The sequence below is a fragment of the Narcine bancroftii genome, chromosome 2, assembly GCF_036971445.1.
Source record: "Narcine bancroftii isolate sNarBan1 chromosome 2, sNarBan1.hap1, whole genome shotgun sequence".
Classification (NCBI taxonomy): Eukaryota; Metazoa; Chordata; class Chondrichthyes; order Torpediniformes; family Narcinidae; genus Narcine; species Narcine bancroftii.
In genome coordinates this window covers 321,257,706-321,281,579 of record NC_091470.1, presented here as the reverse complement: position 1 = coordinate 321,281,579, position 23,874 = coordinate 321,257,706, and the positions used below count along the sequence as shown (strand labels likewise).

Genomic DNA, 23,874 nt, shown 5'->3' with positions numbered 1-23,874 from the left:
TCTTATCATTTTAGGGGGTGGAGGTTCGAGGCAAGCACTCTCTAATATGTTCCATGTACTGTTCCCAAATTTGTTCAAATAATGTGACTTTATTTTTTAAATTATGTTATTTTATCCAATGGAATAATTTATTAATTTCCATGTACCATTGCTGTACTCTCAGGCTCTCTTCTGATTTCCAAGTTGACATTATACATTTTTTTGCTACAGCTAAGGCAATCATAATTATTTTTTTTGTGCTTCATCCAGTTTGAGGCCTAATTTTTTACTTATATTACTTAGAAAAAAGATCTCTGAATTTTTTGGTATGTTGCTTTTTGTGATTTTATTTAATACCTGATTTAGATCTTCCCAAAACTTTTTCACTTTCTCACATGCCCAAATTGCATGTACTGTTGTTCCCATTTCCATCTTACAGCGAAAACATCTGTCTGATAATGTTGGATCCCATTTTTAAAAAACTATATTCTTCATAGTTCCAGAGCATAACTTTTCCCATGTTTCATTTTTTTATCTTTATGTTTAAATCTTTTTCCCATTTTTGTTTGAGTTTATAGCTTATTTCATCATTTTCCTTCTCTTGCAGCTTGATGTACGTTCATTATAAATCTTTTAATTATCATTGTGTCTGTAATCACATATTCAAAACTGCTTCCTTCTTGTAATCTGTCTGTTTCCCAATTTATCCTTTATCCTTTAAGTAGGCTTTCAGTATGCAAACATTGTACCATGAGTTATTCCATATTTGTACTTCATTTGTTCAAATGTTAATAAATTATTTCCCAAAAAACAATTTTCTATTCTTTTAATTCCTTCCTCTCCCATTCTCTAAAGGAAAGGTTATCTATTGTAAAAGGGATTAGCTGATTTTGCATCAATAATAATTTTGGTAGTTGATAATTTGTTTTTTTCCTTTGTAAGTGAATCATCTTCCATATATTGAGTAAATGATGCAATCATCAAACTGGTGAGCTTTTATATCGTATCACCTTTTCATCCCACTTATAAAATGTATGTTCCGGTACCTTCTCCCCTATTTTATCTAGCTCTATCTTAGTCCAATCTGGTTTTTCCCTTGTCTGATAAAAATCTGATAAATACCTTAATTGTGCTGCTCTATAATAATTTTTAAAGTTTGGTAACTTCAACCACCTTTGTTGTACAATTCTATTAATTTATCAAATGCTATCCTCTGTTTTCCCCCCTTTCCATAAAAATTTCCTTATTATTCTCTTTAGTTCATTTTTTTTTAATTTTTTTATTTTTCACACCATAAATCACATTAGCCATGATACACACTTACTCCTTTTCACACATATACAGTGACATTTTCTCCCCCCCCCTCCTCCCAACCCACCCCCCCACCCCCCCCCCCTCCCATCCATTTAAGGTATACAATCTAGGATACATTAAACCAGTCAGACAATGTTGTCACTCAACTTAAAAAAAAACACCAGAAATTCTACTGAGTCCATTCTTTTCTTTCCTTCTCCTTCCAACAACTTAGGTAATGATTGTTCCCGGTAGGTTTTCGCTATTGTATTTAATGTAAGGCTCCCATATTTGTTCAAATATTTCAATATTATTTCTTAAACTATGTGTTATTTTTTCTAATGGAATACATTTATTCATTTCTATATACCATTGTTGTATTTTCAAATTATCTTCCAATTTCCAGGTTGACATAATACATTTTTTTGCTACTGCTAGAGCTATCTTAACAAATCTTTTTTGTGCATCCTCCAAATCAATTCCAAATTCTTTGTTTTTTATGTTACTTAGGAGAAAGATCTCTGGATTCTTTGGTATATTGTTTTCTGTTATTTTATTTAATATCTGGTTGAGATCTTCCCAAAATTTTTCTACTTTCTCACATGTCCAGATTGCATGAATTGTTGTTCCCATTTGTTTTTTACATCGAAAACATCTATCAGATACTGTTGGGTCCCATTTATTTAACTTTTGAGGTGTAATGTATAGTCTGTGTATCCAGTTATATTGTATCATACGTAGCCTTGTATTTATTGTATTTCTCATCGTTCCAGAACATAATTTCTCCCATGTTTCCTTTTTTATCTTTATATTTAAATCTTGTTCCCATTTTTGCTTAGTTTTACCATTTGTTTCCTCATTCTCCTTTTCTTGCACTTTAATATACATATTTGTTATAAATCTTTTGATTATCATTGTATTTGTAATCACATATTCAAGGTTACTTGCCTCTGGCAAACTCAAACTGCTTCCTAATTTATCCTTCAAGTAGGATCTCAATTGGTAATATGCCAGCGCTGTATCTCCAGTTATATTGTACTTATCTTTCATTTGTTCAAAGGATAAGAATCTATTTCCTGAAAAACAATTTTCTATTCTTTTAATCCTTTTTTTTCCCCATTCTCTAAAGGAAAGGTTATCTATTGTAAAAGGGAGTAACTTGTTTTGCGTCAATATTAGTTTTGGTAATTGATAATTTGTTTTATTTCTTTCTACATGAATCTTCTTCCAAATATTGAGGAGATGATATAATACTGGAGAACTTCATCCCATTTATATAATATATGTTCAGGTATCTTTTCCCCTATTTTATCTAATTCTAATCTTGTCCAGTCTGGTTTTTCCCTTGTTTGATAAAAATCTGATAGGTATCTTAATTGAGCAGCTCTATAATAATTTTTAAAGTTTGGCAGTTGTAAGCCTCCTTGTTTATACCATTCTGTTAATTTATCTAGTGCTATCCTCGGTTTCCCCCCTCTCCATAAAAATTTCCTTATTATTTTCTTTAACTCCTTGAAGAATTTTTCTGTCAGTTGTATTGGCAATGCCTGAAATAAATATAATATCCTTGGAAAAATGTTCATTTTAATACAGTTTATCCTTCCTATTAGTGTTAGTGGTAAATCTTTCCGATGCTCTAAATCGTCCTGTAATTTTTTCATTAGTGGATAATAATTGAGTTTATATAGTTGGCCGAGATTTTTGTTTATTTGTACACCTAGGTATCTTATTGCCTGCATTTGCTATCTAAATGGAGATTCCTTCTTAAATTTTGAGAAATCCGCATTATTCATAGGCATTGCTTCACTTTTATTTACGTTTATCTTGTAACCCGACACTTCTCCATATTCCTTCAATTTCTTATATAATTCTTTTATTGATAGTTCTGGTTCTGTTAAGTACACTATAACATCATCCGCAAATAGACTGATTTTATATTCCTTGTCTTTTATTTTTATTCCTTTTATATTATTATCTATTCTTATCAATTCTGCTAGTGGTTCTATAGCTAACGCAAACAATAAAGGTGATAGTGGGCATCCCTGCCGCGTTGACCTGCTTAAGTTAAATTGCTTTGATACATGTCCATTTATTGTCACTTTCGCTAACGGTCCCTTATATAATGCTTTAATCCAATTAATATACTTCTCCGGTAAACTGAATTTTTGCAATACTTTGAACAAATAATTCCATTCTACTCTGTCAAAGGCCTTCTCTGCGTCTAAAGCAACTGCTACTGTAGGTGCTTTATTTCCTTCTACTGCATGAATTAAGTTAATAAATTTACAAATATTGTCTGTTGTGCGTCTTTTTTTGATAAATCTAGTTTGGTCTAAATTTATCATTTTCGGTACATGCTCTGCTAATCTGTTTGCTAATAGTTTAGCTATTATCTTATAGTCTGTGTTTAGTAAAGATATTGGACTATATGACGCTGGTAAGAGTGGATCTTTCCCTTGCTTTAGTATTACTGTAATTATTGCTGTTTTACATGAATCTGGTAAGCTTTGTGTTTCATCAATCTGGTTAATTACATCCAGGAGGGGCGGAATTAATAAGTCTTTAAATGTTTTGTAGAATTCTATTGGAAATCCGTCCTCTCCTGGTGTCTTATTATTTGGTAATTTTTTAATTATCTCTTGTATTTCTACTATTCCAAATGGTTCTGTTAATTTATTTTGTTCCTCTATTTGTAGTTTTGGTAGTTCAATTTTAGTCAGAAATTCATCTATTTTCCCTTCTTTCCCTTCGTTTTCAGTTCGGTATAATTGTTCATAGAATTCTCTAAAGTTTTCCTTAATTTCTTTTGGATTATATGTAATTTGGTTGTCATTTTTCCTTGATGCCAATACCATTTTTCTCTTTAGTTCATTAAAGAATTTCTCTGTTAAGGGAATTGGTAACGATTGAAATAAGTATTGTATCCTTGGGAAGACATTCATTTTAATGCAATTAACCCTCCCTATCAACATTAGTGGTAATTCTTTCCAATGTTCTAAGTCTTACTGCAATTTCTTTATTAGTGGCTGATAATTTAATTTGTACAGGTGGCCTAAATTATTATCTAATCTCATACCTAGGTATCGTATTGCTTGTGATTGCTATTTAAATGGTGATTTTTTAAAAAAAATTCTGTTTAATCCACATTGCTCATTGGCATCATTTCACTTTTATTTGCATTGATCTTGTACCCTGATATTTCTTCATATTCCTTCAATTTCTTATGTAGTTCTTTTATTGATATTTCTGGTTCTATTAAGTATACAATGATGTCATCTGCAAATAAACTGATTTTATACTCCTTCTCCTTTATTTTTATCCCTTTTATTTTATTTTCTGTTCTTATCATTTCTGCCAATGGTTCTATTGCTAAAGTGAACAGTGAGGGGGATAATGGACATCCCTGTCTAGCTGACCTACTTAATTTAAATTTGTTTGATACATATCCATTTACTGTTACCTTCGCCAATGTTCCATTATATAATGCTTTAATCCAATTAATATATTTTTCTGGTAGATTGAACCTCTGTAATACTTTGAATAAATAATTCCATTCTACTCTGTCAAAGGTTTTTTCTGCTTCTAAAGCAACAGCCATTGATGGGTTCTTATTTCCTTGAACTGCATGAATTAGATTAATAAATTTACAGACATTATTCGCTGTTCGTCTTTTAATAAATCCAGTTTGATCTTGTTTTACTAATTTGGTACACAATCAGCCAATCTGTTTGCTAATAATTTCACTATTATCTGATAATCTGAATTAAGTAGACATATTGGTCTATATGATGCTGGTGTTAGTGGATCCTTCCCGTCTTTGGTATTACTGTAATTATTGCTGTCTTGCATGAAACTGGCAAGTTTTATGTTTCTTCTATCTGACTCATTACTTCCAGGAGAGTAGGAATTAATAACTCTTTAAATGTTTTAAAGAATTCTATTGGGAATCCATCCTCTCCAGCATTTTATTGTTCGTCAGCTTTTTTAATATATTCTGTACTTCCTCCATTTCAAATGGTTTTATCAGTTTGCTTTGCTCTTCTTCTTGCAATTTCGGCAGTTCAATTTTAGCTAAAAATTCTTCTATTTTATCATCTTTCCCCACGTTCTCAGTTTGGTATAATGGTCATAAAATTCCTTAAAGTTCTCATTAATCTCCATTAGATTATGTAATTTATTTGTCCTTTTTCCTTGATGCCAATACAGTTCTTTTAGCTTGTTCTGTTTTGTTGCCAGGCTAATATTTTGTGTGTTTTTTTCTCCTAGCTCATAATACTTTTCCTTTATTTTCATTATGTTCTTCTCCACCTTATACGTTTGTAATGTTTCATTTTTTTTGTCCGCAAATTCTCTTTTTGTTATATCGTCCCTTGTTGCTAGTTCTTTTTCTGTACTTACTATCTCCCTTTCCAACTGTTCTATTTCCCGATTGTTGTCCTTTTTCATCTTAGTTACATAACTTATTATCTGCCCTCTAATGAAGGCTTTCATTGCATCCCATAATTGCAGTCAGATGAAGTGAGAGGAAACTTCCAGGCAAACCTCAAAGCAAAGCTCAAGGATGCAATCCGCCTCACAGACTCGTCCCCTGAAACCCTCTGGGATCAGCTGAAGACTGCCATACTGCAATCCACTCAAGAGGTACTGGGCTTCTCCTCCAGGAAAAACAAGGACTGGTTTGACGAAAACAACCAGGAAATCCAGGAGCTGCTGATAAAGAAGCGAGCTGAGCACCAGGCTCACCTTGCAAAGCCGTCCTGGCCAGAGAAGAAAAGAGCCTTCCATCGCGCATGCAGCCATCTTCAGCGCAAACTCCGGGAGATCCAAAATGAGTGGTGGACTAGCCTCGCCAAACGAACCCAGCTCAGCGCGGATATTGGCGACTTCAGGGGTTTTTACGAGGCTCCTCACCCCAAGTTCAAAGCCCGCTGCGCAGCTCAGACGGCAAAGTCCTCCTCAGCGACAAGATCTCCATCTTCAACCGATGGTCAGAACACTTCCAATCTCTTTTCAGTGCCAACCGCTCAGTCCAAGAATCTGCCCTGCTCCAGCTCTCTCAACAGCCCTTAAAGCTAGAGCTGGATGAAGTCCTCACCCGGGAAGAGACATATAAGGCAATTGAACAACTGAAAAGTGGCAAAGCAGCAGGTATGGATGGAATCCCCCCCCAGAGATCTGGAAGGGTGGTAGCAAAACTGCATGCCAAACTACATGAGTTTTTCAAGCTCTGCTGGGACCAAGGAAAGCTGCCTCAGGACCTTCATGATGCCATCATCATCACCCTGTACAAAAACAAAGGCGAGAAATCAGACTGCTCAAACTACAGGGGAATCACGCTGCTCTCCATTGCAAGCAAAATCTTTGCTAGGATTCTCCTAAATAGAATAATACCTAGTGTCGCCGAAAATGTTCTCCCAGAATTACAGTGCGGCTTTCGCGCAAACAGAGGAACTACTGACCTCACCAAAGCCATCGACACCGTGAGTAGGAAAAGGCTTTGGCAAATACTAGAGCGCCTCGGATGCCCCCCAAAGTTCCTCAACATGGTTATCCAACTGCACGAAAACCAGCAAGGTCGGGTCAGATACAGCAATGAGCTCTCTGAACCCTTCTCCATTAACAATGGCGTGAAGCAAGGCTGCATTCTCGCACCAACCCTCTTTTCAATCTTCTTCAGCATGATGCTGAAACAAGCCATGAAAGACCTCAACAATGAAGATGCTGTTTACGCACGGATGGCAGTCTCTTCAATCTGAGGTGCCTGCAAGCTCACACCAAGACACAAGAGCAACTTGTCCGTGAACTACTCTTTGCAGATGATGCCGCTTTATTTGCCCATTCAGAGCCAGCTCTTCAGCGCTTGATGTCCTGTTTTGCGGAAACTGCCAAAATGTTTGGCCTGGAAGTCAGCCTGAAGAAAACTGAGGTCCTCCATCAGCCAGCTCCCCAACATGACTACCAGCCCCCCCACATCTCCATCGGGCACACAAAACTCAAAACGGTCAACCAGTTTACCTATCTCGGCTGCACCATTTCATCAGATGCAAGGATCGACAATGAGATAGACAACAGACTCGCCAAGGCAAATAGTGTCTTTGGAAGACTACACAAAAGAGTCTAGAAAAACAACCAACTGAAAAACCTCACAAAGATTAGCATATACAGAGCCGTTGTCATATCCACACTCCTGTTCGGCTCCGAATCATGGGTCCTTTACCGGCATCACCTATGGCTCCTAGAACGCTTCCACCAGTGTTGTCTCTGCTCCATCCTCAACATTCATTGGAGTGACTTCATCTCCAACATCGAAGTACTCGAGATGGCAGAGGCCGACAGCATCGAATCCACACTGCTGAAGATCCAACTGCGCTGGGTAGGTCACGTCTCCAGAATGGAGGACCATCGCCTTCCCAAGATCGTGTTATATGGCGAGCTCTCCACTAGCCACTGAGACAGAGGTGCACCAAAGAAGAGGTACAAGGACTGCCTAAAGAAATCACTTGGTGCCTGCCACATTGACCACCGCCAGTGGGCTGATATCGCCTCAAACCGTGTATCTTGGTGCCTCACTGTTCGGCGGGCAGCAACCTCCTTTGAAGAAGACCGCAGAGCCCACCTCACTGACAAAAGACAAAGGAGGAAAAACCCAACACCCAACCCCAACCCACCAATTTTCCCTTGCAACCGCTGCAACCGTGTCTGCCTGTCCCGCATCGGACTTGTCAGCTACAAACGAGCCTGCAGCTGACGTGGACATTACCCCTCCATAAATCTTCGTCCGTGAAGCCAAGCCAAAGAAAAGAATATAAATTTGTCATCACTGATTCTGTATTTATTTCAAAGTACATTTTAATTTGGCGTTCAATAAATTCTCTAAATTCCTGTCTTTTAAGTAGCATGGGGTTTAACCTCCATCTACATGTTCTTGGTGGGAGGTCCCACCAAGGGACCTAATAACGGGTGAATGATCAGATTGCAATCTAGCTTTATATTCAGTTTTCCTAACTCTCCCTTGAATATGGGCTGACAACAAAAACATATCAATCCTTGAGTCTATTTTATGCCTACTCGAATAATATGAGTATTCCTTCTCCCTTTGGTGTTGCCTCCTCCACATATCCATAAATTTCATTTCCTGCATTGATTTAACCATAAATTTAGCCACATTATTCTTTTTACTAGTCTTTTGTCCAGTTTTATCCAACATTGGATCCAAATTAAGGTTAAAGTCCCCTCCTATCAACATATTCCCCTGGATATCTACAATCTTCCAAAAAATATCTTGCATAAAATTTTGATCCTCTTCATTAGGTGCATATATATTGATCAGATTCCAAAATTCTGAATATATCTGACACTTTATCATTACATACCTCCCTGCTGGATCTATTATTTCCTCCTCTATTTTGATTGGTACATTTTTATTAATTAATATTGCTACACCTCTGGCTTTTGAATTATATGATGCTGCCACTACGTGCCCTACCCAGTCTCTCCTTAATTTATTATCTTCCACTTCAGTTAGATGCATTTCCTGCACAAGTGCTCTCTCTATTTTTTTCTTTTTGCAGGAAATTTAATAGCCTTTTTTCATTTAATTTGGTTATGTATTCCATTAATATTTATCGTCATATAGTTTAACATGGCCCCTCATTTCTGCTTCTTCACCACCACCATCCCCCTTTTCCCCAATTTTATCTCTGTTCTAAACTCGCTGGAGTTTAGAAGATTGAGAGGGGATTTCATAGAGACCTATAAAATTCTGGCAGGACTGGACAGAATGGATGCAGATGGGATGTTTCCAATGATGGGAAAATCCAGAACCCGGGGCCATGGTTTGAGGATAATAGGCAAACCATTTAGGACCGAGATGAGGAGGAATTTCTTGACCCAGAGTGTGGTGAATCTGTGGAATTCATTGCCACAGAGGGCAGTAGAGGCAGGTTCATTAAATCTATTTAAGAGGGAATTAGATCTATTTCTTCAGTATAAGGGTATTAAAGGTTACGAAGAGAAGGCGGGGACGGGGTACTGAACTTTAAGATCAGCCATGATCTCGTTGAATGGCGGAGCAGGCTCGAAGGGTCGAATGACCTACTCCTGCTCCCATCTTCTATGTTTCTATATTTCCCTTTTTGAACTCAATGTATGACAACACTTTTAAAACATAAAATACTTCAACAACTCCCACATCTGATATTCCCTTAACCCCAAATGCCCTCCACTCTCTGAGTTGCCCTTTATCCCTTGCCGGGCAACCACAACTCCCGTCTCCATTTGGATTGCGAAGCCGCTCGCAAGCATCAACTGATTTTGCAGTGACGGTTATTCTCTCCCACCCAATCCCTTCCAGAAAAGACTTTTTTCTTCATATATAACAAAGCTCCATAGCGTGGCATTTCTAATCACTTGCCTCCTTGCATGGTTTGGAGGGTGGTTGCTGTTCCTGCATCAGGAGTGATATCAGACGCTGCTGATGACATGCATTAGTAATAGCGTGCATGGATGGGCATGTTAATCATCAGTATATGGATGATGGAGCTCAGACACAGGAGGAGAAGAGTGAAAGTATCAGGATCACCCATGTGGCAGTGAGCCAATGAGAAGGTCAGAGGGGTTTGGCTGGGTGGTGGTTGGGGAGGTGAGAATGCAGTGTTGTGTCTGCTGAAAATAATGTCAATTCCATGGTGTGCTGAAAGAAATTGGTGAGTGCATTCTTTATTTGTTTGTAAGATGGAGTAAATTCGTGCTGTTACAAAGGCCAGCATACTATAAGCCTTCTTAACTACCCTGAGTAGCAACCTTGAGAGATCTATGGATTTGGACCCCATGGTCCTTCTCTTCCACACTGTTAAGAATCCTGCTATTAACTACATTCTCCACCTTTGATACAAAATGTATCATTTCATGCTAATCCAAATCGAACTCCATATGCCACTTATCACTGAAATGGTTGGTTTATTAAAAGAAGGATATAATTTTCCTTATCAGAAAAAGTCATTTGATACCAAGTTTAAATGTGGGACTAGTTGTTTAAAAAAAGTTTTGTGAAACTCAATTAGATAACCATCCAGCCCCGGAGCTTTACTTGATTGTAATTCTTGCAAAATTATGCAATTCTTGCAAAATTGGAGCTTCTGGATATTCTTTATTTTCCTGAGAAATTATCACTATATTTAAATGGTCTAAAAATTCATTCATTAAATTGTGCTCATTATTAATTCAGAGGAATATAAATTAGTATGGAAATCTTTTAAAAATATTTTTGAATTGATAGGTAAACCTATTTTATTAATTTTCTTATTAGCCAACATAGCTTACAATTGGTTAGTCAACAGTTTACTGGACTTCTCTCCATAAATAGAAAATTGGTCTTTAGTTCTTAAAAATCCGTTGTTCAATTGGGTGTGTAGAAAGAAGATCAAATTTAGATTTTAGTTCAGTTCTCCTACTAAATAGCTCCAAGTTTCTATTTTGGGCAAGGTTTAAATCAATTTGCTTAATCTGATTAATCAAATCTAATCTTTCTTCCCTCGCTCTCTTGATTTTATTGGCTGTATCAAGAATGATTTGGCCATGTAAGTAGGCTTTCACAGTCTCCCAGACCACTACATTTAAAACATCTGGTGTTCAGTTCACATCAAAGAAAAAAGTTGAATTTTCTTCTCTATTTTTTTTTAAAGAAGTCAAAAACTATTATTAAATAATAAGGTATTAAGCCACCATTGTTTTATAATACTCAGAGTATTCTGAAATTCTAAACTTGGAGACTGAGGCGCAATCTGAGATTACTATACTTTGATACTCACAAGCTATTAACCAAATTAATTAGCTGGTTGTCAATTAGAAAATAATCAATCCTGGTATAGGCTTTATGAATGGTTGAGAAAAATCAAAATCTCCATAGCTCAGACACTCCCATATTAGATAAGAAGGAGTGTATTGTTCAAGTTGATTTTGAGAGATGTCTTTTTTTTTCGAAGAACGGTCTAAAATAGTGTTCAAACAACAATTAAAATCTCCACCTAAAATTAGTAAGTATTGGGAAAAGTCCGGTAAAAGATTTAAAAAAAAACATATTGTGTCGTCCATATTTGAAGCATAAATATTGGCTAAAACCACTGGTTTATTTTGTAGTGTCCCAGTAAGAATAATATTGTGCCCCATTTTATCTATTATACTATTATGCAATATAAATGGTGGATTTGGTTGTATTAAAATGGAGATGCCCCTAATTTTGGCTTCAGAGGTTGAGTGATAACATTGACCCCTCCATTTAAACATTGGTCTGTCTTTTGGACATGTGATTCTTGGAAATATGTAATATCTGCCTTTAAATGTTTGAGCACTAAAATCTTTCTACACTTTATGGGTCCAATGCCACTTCTCTACCCAACTCTGCATCTTGTCCCTATCCTGTTGTAACCTGTACTGTGCTGTAATGCAAACAGAGGAACCACTGACATGGTCTTTGCCCTCAGACAGCTCCAAGAAAAGTGCAGAGAACAAAACAAAGGACTCTACATCACCTTTGTTGACCTCACCAAAGCCTTCGAAACCGTTAGCAGGAAAGGGCTTTGGCAAATACTAGAGCGCATCGGTTGTCCCCCAAAGTTCCTCAACATGATTATCCAACTGCACGAAAACCAACAAGGTCGGGTCAGATACAGCAATGAGCTCTCTGAACCCTTCTCCATTAACAATGGCGTGAAGCAAGGCTGTGTCCTCGCACCAACCCTCTTTTCAATCTTCTTCAGCATGATGCTGAACCAAGCCATGAAAGACCCCAACAATGAAGACGCTGTTTACATCCGGTACCGCACGGATGGCAGTCTCTTCAATCTGAGGCGCCTGCAAGCTCACACCAAGACACAAGAGAAACTTGTCCGTGAACTACTCTTTGCAGATGATGCCGCTTTAGTTGCCCATTCAGAGCCAGCTCTTCAGCGCTTGACGTCCTGCTTTGCGGAAACTGCCAAAATGTTTGGCCTGGAAGTCAGCCTGAAGAAAACTGAGGTCCTCCATCAGCCAGCTCCCCCACATCTCCATCGGGCTCACAAAACTCAAAACGGTCAACCAGTTTACCTATCTCGGCTGCACCATTTCATTAGATGCAAGGATCGACAATGAGATAGACAACAGACTCGCCAAGGCAAATAGCGCCTTTGGAAGACTACACAAAAGAGTCTGGAAAAACAACCAACTGAAAAACCTCACAAAGATAAGCGTATACAGAGCCGTTGTCATACCCACACTCCTGTTCGGCTCCGAATCATGGGTCCTCTACCGGCATATATTCTCTTTTAAAATTATATGGGTTTGTAGAGTTTATCTTTCTCAATGAATTGAAAAGTCTCCAGCAGAAACAGCAGACAAATTTGACATTTATGTTTTAAATTCCCTTCCCTATTCCCATACAGAGCTGTCTGTCTTCTGCCTGCTCCATTGTCAGGGCAAGGCCAAATATAAACTTGAAGCACTTCTGACTCAGCCTGGAAACTCCAGTCCATTGGCATGAATGTTTATTCTCCAATTTCAATTAACCCACTTTCTCTTCATCTTTCCCTTTCCTTCTGATACATCTAGAATAGATTCTCTGGCATATTCCTTTCTTTCCAAACTCCCTCCTCTTACTTCATTTCTTTCTCTTTCTAGCTTTTCCACCTACCTATCATCCACATACCCCTCTCACTGCTACTTTTCTTACCAGGCCACCATCTCTCCCTTGTATCGTTCTACCCATCACCTTCCTTCAGCAGTTGCCTCCACCATTTGGCTCTCCACATTACCTGCATCCACCTATCACTGTCTCCCAACTCCTTCCACCTGGCTCAATCTGTTCAAAATCCTTCACTCTTCCTTGGTCCACCTCATCCCCCTCCCTTTTAATACTGCAGACTTTCCCTCTGTCCTGAAGCCGGTTTTCAACCCAAATTGTCATCTGTCTATTAACCTGTCTGACTTGCTGATTCCTCCAGCAGTTTGTTTTTTGATCTGGATTCCAACATCTTTAGACTGGCTCAAAGGGTGGGGAGAATTGTGAAATATAGAGAGAAATTGTGTAACTGATGGAAGAGGATAATTACAGAAAGTATTTATAAAAGTTGTGTTTTTTTTTTACAATCTATGGCTTTGCATTTTGGAATTCATTGGGGATAATATTTTCGTCTTCCTTTCCAGGCTTGTTACCTTCAACATATGCTGCATATCCAACACAAGCAGCTGTAATTTCAGCTGAGACTGGGGCTCTATATCAGCCACCAGTTTTCCTTAGTCCCCGAGCTCTCCAGCTATCAACAGCATTTTATCCAGCTGCTGCCCAGTTCTACGTGAATTATGCGACACACTACCCAAGGTAAGAATTTGCATCAGATAGCTTGTAAGTAATTAGCCATATGATATCAGAATGCCACCAGTTATTAAATTGTGAGATGTTGAATACCTTTTGATAAGCACAGAAATGTACATTTTTAAAATTCATAATGTCATCCATGTTCTTTTGTGTCCTCGATAGCACCTTTCTTGAGTCAACAGCACACGTTGGCATCTACGTTCCAGAGACTTTAACATTTAGTTCAGGTTAGCATCTCAACATAGTTCTGAAGGTGAAAGTTGAGTTGATAAACCCCACGCCTTTTCTGATGATTCACATCGGTATAAAAGATCCATCGTCGTTCTTCTTTGGGTTGTCCAGAGATGAAGGATGCTTTATAAATGCAGATTCTTTGTATCACAATTTTTAAATAATCTGGCAATTGCATAAACAACATTGACCTAAGAACATGTTTGGACAGTAAGTTCTATCTCAGCAGCAGTAACAAAAGCAAAACAAGAATCACTTGTATCTTTCTTCACCAAACTGATAACTTCCCTGAAATGATTGTGAAATCAGTGGGAGAAAACAGAGTATTGTGTGAAAAAATTATTCAACAAAATAATAATCAGCCTTATGATGCTATCAGTGTCAGGCAAAGGCCAAAGCAGAAGCTTTTTTTCAAAAAGGCATCTCATCATTTCCTTTTCATTTAAAATGGTGAGTGTATATGAACAGCAGATATGAATTGAATCCATCATGAAGGGTTTTCCATTTCATCTACATTCCTTTTGAACAAGATAGTGCTGTTAATGTCTCGCGTGAACTGTTGTGTTAAGTTGACTTGTTTGCTTGAACTGTTTCAATTTTTTTCTGCCATTTTTCAGTCTTCTGTCTTTTTTTAACCTTCACCTCACTTTCCCCCAATCTAATTGAAATATTGAACTGTTTATTTCAACATTGCCAATTTGATTGGGTAAGATAAGTTGAGACACAGGTCCTCGATACCCTTCATTGCAAAGTTATCAGCTTGCCAAGCAAAAAAATTCAAAAACTTAATATGAAAAGCAAATTCTTCAGATCGAGAACTAGGATAAAGTAAGAAGTTGATTGCCATCGGATTGTACAAGTACAACCTGACAAAAATGTTTTTCGGTCCTCGAGGCAAAGCATACAGATGCTCAACTAGACGTAACACACATACAAGCAAACAATACATGCAGTATTCATGTATACAAATGAATGTGAGAGTCATGGATGGTTAGTGTGAGCAGTTTGTTTGGTCGTTCAGCATTCTCCCTGCCCGTGTGACGAAACTGTTCCTCAGCATGGTGGTGCTGGCTCTAATACTCTTGTCTCTTCCCCATTGGGAACAGTTGAAAAATGCTGCATGCAGGGTGGAAGGGGTAATCAATGATTTTGGATGCCCTCTTCAGACAATGATCCCAGTAGATCACATCAATGGGGGGAGGGAGACTCCAGTGATCCTCTCTGCCACTCTTGATTAGTCTCCAATGTGTTTCTCTGCAGCAACCGTAAAGCACTGTAATGCAGTTGGCCAAGACACTCTCAATGGAACTCCTGTAGAAAGTTGACATAATGATGGCTGGTTGCCTTGTCCTGCTTCATTCTTCACGGGAAGTGCAGTTGCTGTTGTGCCTTCCTGACGAGCGAGGAGATGTTGGGTGTCCATAATAGGTCATTTGTAATGTGAACTCCAAGGAACCTGGTGCTCTCCACTACAGAGTTGTTGATGTGTTGTGGATGGTGATCATTCCTTTTTTTTAATCCTTCCATTTATTTTTGTTCATCTTATTCTGAGCAATTCTCTAATGGTACAGATGCTAGAAATCTGAAAGAGGGGAATGCCGTTCATACAGCATCTGTGGAGGGAGAAAAAACAATAAATGTCATTGAACTGGCAAGAAGTCACTGGATGGAAGAGAATTTATATGGCTGACAACTGGAATTTCAATGTGATTGCTACGGACTCCGTTGAAGTGTTCTGCAAATGTTTGATTTCTCTTCTGCCTATTTGGTATACCCCATTCAGTGTTCACATTTGGAAGAAATACAAATAAATTGTTTTTTTTCTGGCAGATTTATTTACTGCTCTATATTGTGGGAAAGGAGGAGCCAGGTGTTTCCTCTCTGATTGCAAGGAAAAGTGGTCATATTAGGAGAGTGGATATTGGTAAACGTGGTAAAATGAACGACACTAAAAATCCCTTTGAAATACTGACAGGAGATTGAGTTTTACTGGCATCATATTCTAGGTAGTCGATATTGCAGAAGATGTACCACTGAATGTGAAAGCCAGTGGGATGAAAACTGAGAGCAAATGGAACTGTCGCCTTGCCCTGAGGTAGTTCTTCTATGGAACTTGCTGTTAAAAGAAGTTATAAAGGCAGGTACAATGACAACATTTAAAAGATGTTTGGATGGGCACATGGATGAGGAAGGCTTGGAGGAATTTGGGCCAAATGCAGTCAAATATGATGAGTTTAGATTTGATCAGCATTGGTGAATTGGCCAAAAGGGCTTGTTTCTGTGTTGTGAAATGCAGGAAAAGTTAGAAATTTGGTCTCTGACACACTCTTCTTAAACCTATCTGGAATGTGACATTTTTTATTTGGGGTTGGAGAAGGGGAGAGAAATGATTCTGTCCATCCCATCAATATCTCTCGTAATTTTATGAACTTCTATCAGGTTTCCCCTCAGCCTCCAGCGATCCTGGGAAAACAAACTCTCCCTAGAGCTAACGCCCTTTAAAGCAGGCAACATCCTGTTAAACCTCTTCTTCTGAACCAAAATCATGTTAAGTTTGGGGTAGGGGTTCTGGAGGAGAATATTAGTTTAGAATACAAACCCTCTCCTTCGGGCACCTGGGTTCAAATCTAATCCAGCTATGTTATCTTGATTTGTGTGCTGATGGTTTTAATTTGAACCCTTGGACAATGTTCTACCACTTAGAAAATTTGAGAGTAATGAAGAAATACCAGCATCCAATATTTCCAAGTCAGGATTGTGTACAACTTTGAGCCGGTGTTTCCTTGTGCCCACTTGTCTTTGCCCTCTAAACAGTAGGTGATGCAAGTTTGAGGCTTGCAATTCAAAGAAGCAATGGCATGCTGCTACAAGCATTTCACAGAAAGTCGAAGGCTTGAAGCGGTGGATGGGTGCCAGTCCAGCTGCAGATTTGGTTTGAATGATATCAAGATTTGGTGTGCAGAATTAAACCATGCTGGTGGATCATATTCTGCTTGTACCTTGTAAATAATAAAAAACGCATGTGGGTTCCTGGCCACAGGGTGCCCAGATCTGACCTGCTTTTGAGGATGTATTATTAATGTAATTTTGTTCCATTATGTTTCTGGCTGGTGCTGATCCTCAGATTGTTTTTTTTTAAATTTTTTATTTTTCACACCATAAATCACATTAGCCATGATATACACTTTTTCTTTTTGATCCTCAGAATGTTGAAGGTGGCAGATTTTTATAAAGGCAATGGTGCTGTGAAAGTTTAAAAACTGTTCATTCTATGCCCCATGATTGGAAATAGTCAGTATGCAGTATTTGTGTGTCATAAATATTACTTGCCATTTCAAGGTCCAAGGCTGAATGTTATATTATTTGAGGACCTGAAAAAGAACTAAACCCTGAATTTATCAATGAACATTGTCACTTCAGCCTCATGACTGAGGATAATTCATTTATGAGGCAGTTAAGAATGATCAAGGATTGCTTGGGATTGAGGTGATGAGCTTTATATGCAGACTGGATAATTTTCCACCTTGGTAGATAGTTGAACTGGAGTGAGATAGGTCAAGGCTGAGATTAGTCTGAGACAAAGTTCTTCAGCACTCTAACCAGGATGTCGACAGGGGCTGCACTTGTTGCAATATTTCAGGAAAAGGTGACACTGTTAGAATAGCAATTAGTGGAACGTTGTTACAGCTTCAGCGATCAGAATCGGGGTTTGAATCCTGCATTGTTTGTAAGGAGTTTGTACATTCTCCCCATGTCTGTGAGCGTTTCCCCAGGTGTTCCAATTTCCTACTACCCTTCAAAAACATAGAGGGTGCAGGTAAATTGGGTGTAATTGGCCTCATTAGCCCCATGGGTCAATAAGGCCTGTTACCATGCTGTATATCTGTGGTGATACACCACTAGCCTACTGCAGGGGGCGATATCTGTACCTGCAGGAAGATCACCGGAGGACAGACCACACCTGGCCAGCTGTCAATCAGCCGACCTGAATAGACCTAACTCCACCTGGCCAGCTGTCAATCAACTGCCTGGCATATAATCCTGAGCTGGCCCCTCCTGAGCCAGTCACTACCAGTAGCAGAGCCTGTTGTACAGCCTTTCTCGAGTTTTGTCTGCTTACTGCTGCAGCAGTGCATCACAATTTATTCCGTTAAAAATGAAAACCTGCAATGGAAAAGCTCCTAACCGTCGGGAGCCTAGAGATCGACCCTCGCCACCCGGAAGCCCAAGCACACTTCAAAATCTGGAGGCACGTGGTCGAGGCAGTCATCCAGGCCCACTCCGACGTAAACATGAATCAGAAGAATCTCGTGGTGGTCTGCAAGAAGTAGGGTCTTCGTGCCTTCCAGGCCCTCACACTGTACAGAGTACCTGGAAGTAATGGCTTCCCTGGAGGCCATGTACAAACCCCCAACGAGCATGGTCTATGCCAGATCCCTCCTGAGTATTCAAGCCCAGCAGCCAGTTGAGACAGACGAAGCCTACCTGGGAGCCCTGCGTGAGCTAGCTCATCTGTGTCTGGCAGACCCCGGGGTGAATGAAGGGGAAGTCGTGAGATTGGTCAGGGACACCTGTGTTCAAGGTCTCTACTCGAGAGCCACCCGCCAGAAGTTGCTAGAAGACAATATCTACTCCTGGCCCAAACTAAAGAGGTAGTCCGCTCCTTGGAGGCTGCAGCCCTCAATGCTGAAGCCTTCGACTCCCGACTTCCCCAAGCCCCCGCGTGGACATCCCAGACAGCAGGCGTGACTCAGGGACCATTGGTAGATGAAAGCATCGCTGCTGCATGCCCCGCACCTGTGTAAGTACTCTGGGTCCCAGTGTGAATCAGATCGACGATTCCGCCAAAGCTGTCTGGCGAGAGACCAGTTAGGTTTGTGATGTGGCAAGAAAGGCCACTACGCAAAATTATGACTTTCTAAGCCTGCCAGGAGCTCAGTGGCCCTCTATGATCACCTCGCTTACCACACCCCCACCCCCACCCCCCCCCCCCCCCCTGGACACTGCCACATGTGAGGGCCAGGCACTGCCATTACTTGCCCAGTGACTTCCATTCTCCTCACCAGCCCCAACGGGTACTACACCGCGTGCTCGCCACGAGGACTGCTCTACCCAAAGCCTTGCCAGCCAAGGTCAGTGAATATGTCACTTCCACCACGACAGATGACATTACTTCCCCGGATGCAGAGCACGATGGCATCACCTCCCCCAAGCAGGCAGCACAACTGATGAGTAGAGCCAGCTATGCCGCTGCCACACACACCCACAGGATGCTGCCATCTTGCGTCTGCAGAGTACCGCCATCATCCCTACCTCCCACTCAGAACAGGGCAACGTGGTCAACAAGGGTGCCGACTAGACAGCCCTCCCGATGCGAAGGACGCCGCTGGTCACCACGCACCTCAACCGTCAGGGAGCAGCGACTTTGAACCCGAGATAGTTCTAGCGGCCACTACACTAAAGAGGGACATCCACACGGCCTCAGGTGCTCCATGATGGACGTCGCTATTAACGGTCAGGTAACAAAATACCTTTTTTTTAAAATTATTTTTCACACTATGAACCATGTTAACCAAAATACACACAAACATTTCCCTCTTGAATATACACAGTGTCACTTTCTCCCCTTTTTCCCCCCTCCCTTCCCACCCCCCTCCAAACCCTTTAAACATTCAACATATACAACACAATAAACCCATTAAACAATGTCATCACACAATTAAAATAAACAAGAAAATTGTGTCATCTACTTTTACACACTGGGTCAGTTCATTTCGTCTTCTTCTCATTCTATCATTTTAGATGGTGGAGGTCCACGGTAGGCCCTCTTTGTTGTGTTTCATGTATGGATCCCAAATTTGTTTGAATAATGTGACTTTATTTTTTAAATTATGTTATTTTTTTCCAATGGAATACATTAATTCATTTCTATGCACCATTGCTGTACTCTCAGGCTCTCTTCTGATTTCCAGGTTGACATTATACATTTTTTTGCTGCAGCTAAGACTATCATAATAAATCTTTTTTGCGCTTCATCCAATTTGAGGCCTAATTCTTTACTACTTATCTTTCTTAGAAGAAAGATCTCTGGATTTTTGGTATGTTGCTTTTTGTGACTTTATTTAATACCTGATTTAAATCTTCCCAAAACTTTTCCACTTTCTCACATGCCTAAATTGCATGTACTGTTGTTCCCGTTTCCTTCTTACAGCGAAAACATCTGTCTGATACTGTTTGGTCCCATTTATTTAATTTTTGGGGCGTGATATATAGCCTGTGTAACCAATTACCAGTGTAACCTATCTCGGCTGCACCATTTCATCAGATGCAAGGATCGACAATGAGATAGACAACAGACTCGCCAAGGCAAATAGCGCCTTTGGAAGACTACACAAAAGAGTCTGGAAAAACAACCAACTGAAAAACCTCACAAAGATAAGCGTATACAGAGCCGTTGTCATACCCACACTCCTGTTCGGCTCCGAATCATGGGTCCTCTACCGGCACCACCTACGGCTCCTAGAACGCTTCCACCAGCGTTGTCTCCGCTCCATCCTCAACATCCATTGGAGCGCTTACATCCCTAACGTCGAAGTTCTCGAGATGGCAAAGGTCGACAGCATCGAGTCCACGCTGCTGAAGATCCAGCTGCGCTGGATGGGTCACGTCTCCAGAATGGAGGACCATCGCCTTCCCAAGATCGTGTTATATGGCGAGCTCTCCACTGGCCACCGTGACAGAGGTGCACCAAAGAAAAGGTACAAGGACTGCCTAAAGAAATCTCTTGGTGCCTGCCACATTGACCACCGCCAGTGGACTGATAACGCCTCAAACCGTGCATCTTGGCGCCTCACAGTTTGGCGGGCAGCAACCTCCTTTGAAGAAGACCGCAGAGCCCACCTCACTGACAAAAGGCAAAGGAGGAAAAACCCAACACCCAACCCCAACCAACCAATTTTCCCCTGCAACCGCTGCAATCGTGTCTGCCTGTCCCCCATCGGACTTGTCAGCCACAAACGAGCCTGCAGCTGACGTGGACTTTTTACCCCCTCCATAAATCTTCGTCCGCGAAGCCAAGCCAAAGAAAAAAAACCAATTATATTATATCATGCGTAACCTCGTATTTATTATATTTCTCATAGTTCCGGAGCATAGCTTTTCCCATGTTTCATTTTTTATCTTTATGTTTAGATCTTGTTCCCACTTTTGTTTGGGACAAAATGCCTATTCTACAGCGGCAACACCGAGAGCTTCATATACCTGAACGTGGCCCGAACTTTGAGACTTAAAATCTACCCTACGAGCTTTGCTATCGCTTTCGCTGCCCAGGACCGCTCCATAAAAACCCTCGGGCACTGCTCCATTGATTGGACTGTTGGGGGGGGAGGGGCGAGACATACAATTGGTTCAGTCTCCTGGTCATGCCCAAACTCTGTGCCCTGGACCTTCTAGGCTTAGATTTCCAGTGCCACCAACAGAGCATCACCCTACCCCCACTCACGTTCCACAACGCACTGTCCAACCAGCCCCAGCCAACTTGCGGCCTCTCCACACTGCGCATCACCCCTCCTGCCCTCTTCTCCTACCTCATACCAGACTGTAAACTGAGAGCGGCCAGAAGCAGGTGCTATTGCGCAGCCAAGAGAATTCATTAAAGTGAAGTAAACAGGGATCCTGGGAGAGGGTGTCATAGAACCCAGCACCAGCCCATGGAGAGCCCAAGTCCTGGTGCTCAAAGGGGCAGCAAACCAAGAATGGTCATAGACTACAGCCAGACCATTAACTGGTATACCCAGTGAAGTGCCAGTTGATGAAGCTAGGAAAGGCAAACATATGTTCATGAGATGTTTGATTTGTTGCAATATACTATAAAGATTGAATAGAATGTAGTGCCTCAGGCAGCACCTCCTGCCACCAATTAACAGGGTAACCATGTGTTTTTAAAGCAAGATTAACAGTCTTCCAGACTGTAGCATTAACCCTTTTGACCTGCCCATTGCCCTGTGGGTTGTAACTCATGGTACGGCTGGTGGCAATCCCCTTCCGTAGCAGGGCTCGCCGCAGTTCAGCGCTCATGAATGCTGAGCCTCTATCGGTATGAATGTAATTGGGAAAACCAAAAATGCTGAAAATTCTGTCAAGTGACTTAATGACAGACGCTGACGAGACGTCAGGGCAGGGTATCGCAAAGGGAAACCTGGAATATTCGTCAATTACAGTAAGGAAGTATACATTTTTGTTGTTGGAAGGTAACGGCCCTTTAAAATATAAGCTAATCCTCTCAAAAGGTCTGGTTGCCTTGATGATAGTGACCTCCGGAGCTTTGAAGCCTTGCGGTTTGCATTCTGCACAAACAGGACAGCTTTTAGTCAATTTCCTGACTTCTTCCAGTGAGTAAGGAAGGTTGTTAGCCCTTGTATAGTGGAAGAATCTCGTGACTCCTGGGTGGCACAGGCTACTATGGATCTCTTTTAGCCCCTCTAGCCGAGCACCAGCAGCAGATTATACAATGCGTCAGAGGGATCATTTAACCTCGATTTCATATTTATAAGTTGAGATTCTATTTGCCAGCGTGCCATCTTATTATTCTTGATTTTACTTTTGTGTTTAATACTGAACATGTAGGCTACAGATTTCTGATCAGTGACAAGAGTAAATTTTCTGCCGGCTAGAAAGTGTCTCCAGTAGTGAACAGCTTCAGTAATAGCCTGGGCTTCTTTTTCAATGGCAGGATGTTTAAGTTCAGGTCCGCGTAACATGTGGGAGAAGAATGCCACAGGTATGCCCTTTTGATTAAGGGTTCCTGTCAAGGCACAATCTGAGGCATCAGTTTCCACTTGGAATGGGACATCCTCGTCAATGGATGAGAGTGCAGCTTTGGCAATATCAGCTTTAATTCTCTCGAAAGCCTTCAAGGCCATTGGAGAGAGAGGAAAGATTTAGTGTCAAACAGAGGCCATGCCTTTGTGGTGTAGTCCCAAACCCATTTGCAGTAGTAGGAAAAGAATCCCATACACCTTTTAAGGCCTTTTGCTGAGTTTGGGGGTGGTTACTTCTTAAGGAGGGGGCCATTCTTTCCGGATCGGGGTGGATTTTGCCCTTGTGGACAATGTAGCTCAGAATAGGTAGCTCTGTCGCGTTGAACACAGATTTGCCCTCGTTAAATATAAGGTTGAGTTCTTTAGCTGTTGCGAAAAATTTCTTTAAGTTGTTGTCGTGCTCAGCCTGTGTTTTCCCACAGATAGTGACATTATCCAGATAGGGAAACATACCCTGTAACTCATATGTCCTAACAATTTTATCCATTTCCCTCTGAAACATGGGCACACCATTAGTGACCCCAAAAGGTACTCTTTTAAACTGGTATAACCCACCCCCCCCCCCCCCCCCCACCCAATCAGCCTCAAAAGCTGTTTAGGGCTGTTCCCTTTTTTTTTTATAATTTTTTTATTTTTCACACCATAAATCACATTAACCATGATACACATTTTTTCCTTTTCACATATATACAATGTCATTTTCTCCCACCCTCCTCCCCTCCCACCCTCCCCACCTCCCCCCTCCCGTCCATTTAAGGTATAAAATCTAGGATACATTAAACCAGTCAGACAATGTTGTCATTCAATAAAAATACACCAGAAATTCCACTGAGTCCATTCTTTTCATTTCCTTTTCCTTCCGTTAACTTAGGTAGTGATTGTCCCCGGTAGGTTTTCGCTATTGTGTTTAATATAAGGTTAGAATATTTCAATATTATTTCTTAAACTGTATGTTATTTTTTCTAATGGAATACATTTATTCATTTCTATATACCATTGTTGTATTTTCAAATTATCTTCCAATTTCCAGGTTGACATAATACATTTTTTTGCTACTGCTAGAGCTATCTTAACAAATCTTTTTTGTGCATCCTCCAAATCAATTCCAAATTCTTTGTTTTTTATGTTACTTAGGAGAAAGATCTCTGGATTCTTTGGTATATTGTTTTCTGTTATTTTATTTAATATCTGATTGAGATC

The 23,874-nt window shown here is 40.3% G+C and overlaps 1 protein-coding gene across 11 annotated transcripts in view; it reads left to right on the top strand.

Annotated features, from left to right (window-relative positions):
• Positions 1 to 23,874, top strand: part of esrp1 (epithelial splicing regulatory protein 1) — a 118,203-nt gene that overhangs the window by 41,333 nt on the left and 52,996 nt on the right. For 9 of the 11 annotated variants that reach the window (XM_069921873.1, XM_069921869.1, XM_069921867.1 and 6 more), the window contains one exon: positions 13,453 to 13,627. In XM_069921873.1, the coding sequence (XP_069777974.1) occupies positions 13,453 to 13,627 (175 nt within the window). Of the gene's footprint in view, positions 1 to 13,452; positions 13,628 to 15,115; positions 15,685 to 23,874 lie in introns of those variants that run through there. The other 2 variants (XM_069921876.1, XM_069921875.1) reach the window with 2 other exon arrangements.